Source organism: Natrix helvetica (assembly GCF_964273705.1).
Source record: "Natrix helvetica genome assembly, chromosome: Z".
Taxonomy (NCBI): Eukaryota; Metazoa; Chordata; class Lepidosauria; order Squamata; family Natricidae; genus Natrix; species Natrix helvetica.
In genome coordinates, this window is record NC_138554.1 from 16266784 (window position 1) to 16273814 (window position 7031).

The 7031-nt window shown below is 39.3% G+C and overlaps 1 protein-coding gene across 1 annotated transcript; it reads left to right on the plus strand.

Moving 5' to 3' along the window:
- Nucleotides 1–4468: 4468 nt before the first annotated feature.
- LOC309381730 (olfactory receptor 2D3-like) lies at nucleotides 4469–5413 on the plus strand (the record flags this gene model as incomplete). Its single annotated transcript, XM_081933015.1, has 1 exon — nucleotides 4469–5413. The coding sequence occupies one exon, from the start codon at nucleotides 4469–4471 to the stop codon at nucleotides 5411–5413; it is 945 nt and encodes a 314-aa protein (XP_081789141.1).
- Nucleotides 5414–7031: the final 1618 nt, after the last annotated feature.

Consider the following 7031-nt stretch of genomic DNA (forward strand, 5'->3'; position numbering starts at 1 on the left):
AATGTCAGATGAACAGTGTACATTCCAGACAGATGAGCTGTATTTGAGAATTGGTCTAGCAAAGGTTTTGTATGCCCTAGTTAGCAATACAATATTATTGGAGGAGAAGCTATTAGGTTAACAATTTTAATGCCTTTTTGGCAATGCTGTTACAGTGAACTCTAGCGCTTAAAACGTTTGATAGGAGTACTCCAATGTCCTTGACAGAGTGAAGGTCGTCTACAAAGTTGTATCTGCCTTGCTTGTATTTAGTGTTCTGATTTTTTTTTACCAATGTGTAGGACAGAGCATTTGTCGGTTGAGATTTGGAGTTGCCATTTTTTTGACCATTCAGACACAAAGTCAACGTTGTGCTGAAGGGCAGTAGTTAAAACCATTGTATGCTCAAAATGTAAAATTTAAATTGGGACCATCCAAAACTCAAGCAGTTAGTTCATAAAGGACCGGGGGTTATCTTGTCTCATCTTCTTTACTGAAGAATATTTTACAATTCATCTTCTAAATCTTCTGCTTCCCTACATTCTTAATCATGGATCTCCCCAAATTTATGGAAAGTTTTTGCTAACCAGTATCGGAAGGAGAACATCGCAAGATAATATGGCTGGAGCAGGCAGGCAGGCATGTTAAGGGAAAGGGGTGTGAAAGTGGAGGGCTAACTCCTTAAACCAGCATCTCTGTGTTTCACTGAGTCTGGTCTAATCGAAACATTGAGATGGAAGGAGACTTTGAACTTCTCTTGTCCTTGTTAATAGCAAGAAATCCAAAATATATTTCACAGTTGCAGTCCAGTTTGTTTTAATCAATCTGTAACAAAGGGGAGTCCATCACCTTCTGGAGCTGAAATAGATTTTCCTCCAATTCTAATAGGGAGGAGAAGTCTTTGGAGGTTGGAAAGATGCTGCTGTGTTTCCATGACTTTTTCTATTCTATTCATAATTTCCAAAAGCTTAACCTCTGGTGATGTCCCTTTTCTCAATCCATAATCTTTAAAAGTCTACATTAAGGTGATTTTTAAAAAAATATGCATTATGCAGTGTACCTTCATCCTAACTTGGTCAATAGCTGGGAAGGAGTCCTTTGATTTACATAATGTGTATGCAAGAAAATAATAACAATGTTATGTTGTATATTGTAAATATATGTATTGTAAGCTGCCTATTATTTTATACTAAGATATTTTATGATATAAAATAAGTAAATAAATAAACAATTTTTCTTCATTGTTACATTTTGATAACGCAACATCACAATATTTATTTTTATTTTAATCATTTTATTTTTAAAAAAATACATGATTTTGACTAAATGCTTGTGAAATACCACTCTATTTTTAATTATATTTATTTCATATTGAAGAGAATCCTAGGAAAATGAAATATTTTACAAAATATTTCAAAGGCAAAATATTATATTTCCCTGGATGAGAAAACATGATCTTGAAAAGCAGCCTCCGTCTTTGTTAATAGCCCCAGAAAGACTGGACCATCTTATCCATAAGACAAAAGGCCTTCAGCTCCAGGGTGATAGGATTAGCCGTCACTCAAAATCCAAACCAGGACAAAGCCATTAAGCCATAATAGGAATTGCCCAACACCCTTTCAGAACATAAGCCTCTTCATTACGTCATCACCCAGCAAGATTAAACCAAGCGTGGGACACAGACAGTCTACAAGTTACCTGGATCCCCGCATAGCCCTCTGGGAGTCTGACAACCAATGAAATTGATTTTGAAGGAACCAAATTAATCTCCACAACTGAACACTTCAACAAGAGAATAATTATGGAAACCATCGAAATAGAGAAACACTCCCACAACATGAACAAACGTGATGATACCTCCTGCCTACCAGATATCTGAAAACCAGCCCTAGTCAACAAACGAGCCCCACCCACCACCCAGGCCGTTACAACATAAAACAACAACTGACACACAGCTAACACCAATCAGCACCAATCTACCAATCATGATACAACTACACAGCCAATCAATCAACTTGCAGAAACAAAGCCAGCACTCCACACACACACACCATACATACTAGTCTTGTTGTATTCGGGTCTTTTCCCATGTAAGATTGAGATTGTCTTGGCAACGTTTCGGCGAGGACTCACTCGCCATCCTCAGGCTGGTGTTTTTGGCTTATGAATATATATATATAAGTTGTTCCATTAAACCATCCTTCCAAGCAGCCTCCATGTTTCCAATGTTCTTCTCCCCACTTGGAACTCCCCAGATGGACATTTCTTCCAATAATATGAGAGCACGCAATATTTATACATCCTGTGGTAAATATAAAAAATATTGGGTGTATTATTCCCAAATTGAATCAAGGGTAACTTTTCTAGTATATCACATAAAATCATTTCTCTTACTCAGTTTCAGATTACAGGAATTTTGGCTAAGTAGCAACTCTTGTATATAAATCTTTGTAAATTTGCTATGAATACTTAGACAAGAGATCAGAATGTTATTTGCCTCTGCCAAGTTAATACTTTGATTGATAATATTGGTATCAATATTGGTGAAGTTTGATGTTTTTTTGAGCTTCAAAATCTACAATTAAAAGATCTCAAATAATGAGGAAATATTGCCCGGTTAAAATTTTCCTGTCTAATATATTAAGTAAAACTGGAATTCCATGATTCTTTGTAGTGCTAATTGAAAAGCAATTCTGCTCACAATTCAACCTGGGAGTAACTAAAAATCACCATGTAGAATGTTCCTCCAAACTCTTCTAATCAACCCTCTGAAGAGTAGAATGTATGAGAATAAGGAATAGTAGAACTCATATGCATGAACTTCCTATTCTTGGGGATATTTGTTTCTCCATGACTTATTACCATTTTTTTTTGGAGTATAAGACACACTTTTTTCCCTCAAAAAGAGGCTGAAAATCTGGGTGCATCATACACTGAATACAATATTTTTTGTCTCCCGAAACCCCACCCCCTTCACCAAAATGGCTGTGCAGAGCCTGTAGGAGGCTTTCAGAGTGCTCTTGGGGGCTGGGGAGGGCAGAAATGAGTGACAAATGGGTGGGTTTTTGCTCAATTTTGCCCCCGCCCAGCCCCCAGGACCACTCTATAAGCTTCCTAAAGGCTATGCATGCAATTGTTTGACAAAATACAGGGCCGTTTTCACAAAAACAGGCCATTTTTTGCTCATTTGAACCCCAGGAACACTCTACAAGCCTCCTAAAGGCTATTTTTAAAAATGGGCCATTTTTGGGAGATTTGCAGAGTGCAAAAACATTTTTTTTAAAATTTGCCTCTTCAAAACCTTGGTGCATCTTATACTCCGGTACATCTTATACTCCAAAAAATATGGTATTTATTCTGGAACATCTAATAACTATTCATCAAACGTCTTGCCTTCCATAAGTGTGACTTCATTAAGCTCTAATCATTGTTTTGGAATCTCAAGCTAGACAGGAGGGAGAGGTCAAGAGGGGCCCAAGTTTAGAATTGTTGCACTGCAATGAGCCTCACAAGCCTGTTCTCTCCCAGAATCCTTGAATCTTTAGTGTGTCATTCCCAAGGGAATGCAGTCATTGTGGTGAGAGTCTTGTAACATGATTGTATAGCAATAAAGTTTCTTTTTGAGACTCTTAACAAGTAGTTCTCATCTTAGTGTGACTGAATATCTAGTAACGAACATATATTTTCCTCACTATTTAGTCCACATTAGCAGGACATTAGCAGAACAATCATTCTAAATTGTCATATTTGATTTAGGAAAATATAGTATCAGAAACCCAACATCTGTCCATATCTGTATTACCCCTAATTCACTAGATTTCCTAACTCTTTATCATCCATATACTTGGAAATCAGCTCATAGCAACCTAAACATTTAAAACAAATTGATGAGGTGAAGCTGCATATTCTTTACACACCATACCATTAATTATAAGGTTTAAAGAAGGATCAAAACATTTATAATGATTTACTGAAGAGGACCAAGGGGAGTGGAGTAATTTCCATTAAGTGGGCCTCTAGTTGAAAAAAGCTCCCCTTATATTAAAGAAGAGAGATAATATGTTCCCACTTCTGTTCAGGTCCTGAATAATTGCTTCATTAAGGTAAAGTATGTTTCAAGTTGACTTCAGCTTCTGTGGTTTTCACTTATACTGTTTTGTTGGCAATCAAAGACGATCTCTGTCTGTCTCTCTGTCTACCTCTCTTTTTCTCTCTCTCACTCACTCACTCTTTCCACATGATGTTTCTTTGACTTCTTAGTCTAGCTATGGCCCCATTTCTTTTAGGTTACCAGAATCTACATCTCATGTACAGCAACCAAACAGTTTCTATACTAATCAAAAGGTAGAATCCACATAGATGCATTGGAAATCAGGATTTCTCAGCTGACATTGTGTTATAGAGGATGTACAGATTTCGCTTTCTCTTCCGTATTCATGTTTTGCAGTTAAAGTCATTGTCCATCATTATCTGTAGGAAGAATGCCAAGATGGGTGCTGACAATTTCACTTCAGAAAAAGGTTTCATCCTCTTGGGACTCACCTCTCATCGAAATCAACGCAATGTGCTATTTGTGGTCTTCCTAACAATGTACTTGCTCACAGTTTTGGGTAACCAGCTGATCATCCTATTGGTGCACATGGATGCTCAGCTGCACACACCTATGTACTTCTTTCTCAGCCATCTGGCAAGCCTAGACATAGCATATGTCACTAGCTCTTTGCCTCAGACTTTAGTCCACCTCTTGGCTGGAAAAGGAGTGCTTTCCTCAATAGGTTGCATCTTACAGGGAGGCAGTGCTCTAAGCTTGGGCAGTACTGAATGTTTGCTGTTGGGTGTCATGGCTTATGATCGCTACTTGGCCATCTGCAACCCCTTGAGATATGCCTCTGCCATGAACAGGAGGCACCAACATCTGCTTGCCATCTCCAGCTGGATCTTAGGCTGTCTCGTCTCAGTGGTCAACATCGTTTGCATCTTTCGTCATTCCTTCTGTGGTCCCAATTACATTAACCACTTTTTTTGTGAGCTACGGTTTTTGCTAGCTCTTGCATGTGATGATGTAAAGCACACCAGAGACATACTTAATTGTCTATCAGTATTGGTAGTTCTAGTTCCCTTTTCGGTCATCTTGTGTTCCTATTGTTGCATCCTGCATTCAATTTTTCAAATGCAGTCAGTTGCGGGGCGTTATAAGGTTTTCTCCACCTGTGGCTCCCATCTTATTGTGGTCACCTTGTTCTATGGAACCATAATCTCTATATACATAACCCCCCATTCAAGTTCATCTCCTGATAAGAACAAAAAGGTTGCAGTTATGTATCTTGCAGTCACTCCCCTGCTCAACCCCATCATTTACACTTTGCGGAATAAGGATATCCACAGGGCTGTGATCAAGGTGTTGAGAAGAAGGAACTTTGAAGAAAAAACATGACGATCCTTATCTTGTTGACTTCATCTCTTTTGACTCTAAGCCTATTCCTTAAAGTTACTGTCAATGTTTCACTAATCTTATTTTAGTTCATGAATTTAATTTGAAAATCTCTGCTTTGTTCCCTCAGCCTAATCAATCAGTAAAATAAAGTACTTTGAATATAAATTGCTTCTCTAGACCAATGATGCAGACCTTTTGTATAATTATGTATGTTATTGCTAAAGTTAAATTAAAATGCAGAAACATTCCCTTTCCAATGAAGGTCCATATTGCTCAAGCTATGGTTTTTTTCCCCCAGTAATAATGTATACTTGTGAGAGTTGGACCATAAAGAAGGATGAGCACCAAAGAATAGATGCTTTTGAATTGTGTTGTTGAAGCTTCTTCACTTGGACTGCGAGGAGATCAAATCCATCATCCTGAAGGAAATCAATCCTGAATGTTCTTTGGAAGGACAGATACTAAAGCTGAAGGATAAATACTTTGGCCATCAAATTAGAAGAGAGAAGATCTTATTGGAAAAGATCCAGATGTTGGGAAAGAGAGAAAGCAATAGAAGAAGGGGATGGCAGAGGATGAAATGGTTAAATAGTGTCATCTACGCAACAAAGATAAATTTGGGTGAGCTGCAGGAGACCCTGGTGGATGGGAAGCCTGATGTGTTGTGGTCCATGGGTTTCAAAACATCAGATATGACTTCATGACTGAGTTACAAAAAATGTAATACGAATAACAATCTTTTGTGATTACACTATCAACTGGAAAACATTTAATTTTGGCCCTTGAAATTTAAAATATCCATACACTGCTATAAGAAATGGAACATACCATTTGTTTGAATTGGGTTTACTTGTTTTTTTTTCCAAAATATATCACTATGTCAAGTAAAATGCCTAAATATATAGGTGCAATTTTAGTAATTATAACTCAAAGGCAAAAACTTAGGTTAAGTGTATAGAATAGAATAGAATAGAATAGAATAGAATAGAATAGAATAGAATAGAATAGAATAGAATAGAATAACAGAATCGGAAGGGACCTTGCACATAATCTAGTCCAGTGATGGCGAACCTATGGCATGCATGCCAAAGGTGGCATGCGGAGCCATTTGTCAGGGCACATGAGGTGCTGCCCTGTGAACTGGCCAGCGCGCATGCGCGCATTGGCCAGCTGAGTTCACCTTTTTTAAAAGCCATTTTTCACCCTCCTCAGGCTCCAGAGGCTTTATAGGAGCTTGGCGAGGGTGAAGAGAGCATCCCCTGCTCCCCGGAGGCTCCAGGGACCGTCCGGAGGCTTCCCTGAAGCCTTCGGAGTGCTTAAAACGACCGTCTGAGCAAACCGGAAGTCACTTCCGGTTTGCTCGGAGGGTCGTTTTAAGCGTGCCGAAGGCTTCAGGGAAGCCTCCGGACGGTCCATGGAGCCTCCGGAGGGCCTCCGGGGGGGCGGGGGAGGCTCTTTTAGCCCTCCCCAGGCTCCTATAAAGCCTCTGGAGCCCGGGGAGGGCAAAAAAAGCATGTATAAATGGGGGGGTCGTGCCTGTTGTGTGTGCATGCACACTGGGGGTTCGCGCATTGCATTATGGGTGCGGCACGCCCGCACATGACCCCACTGCGCTCCC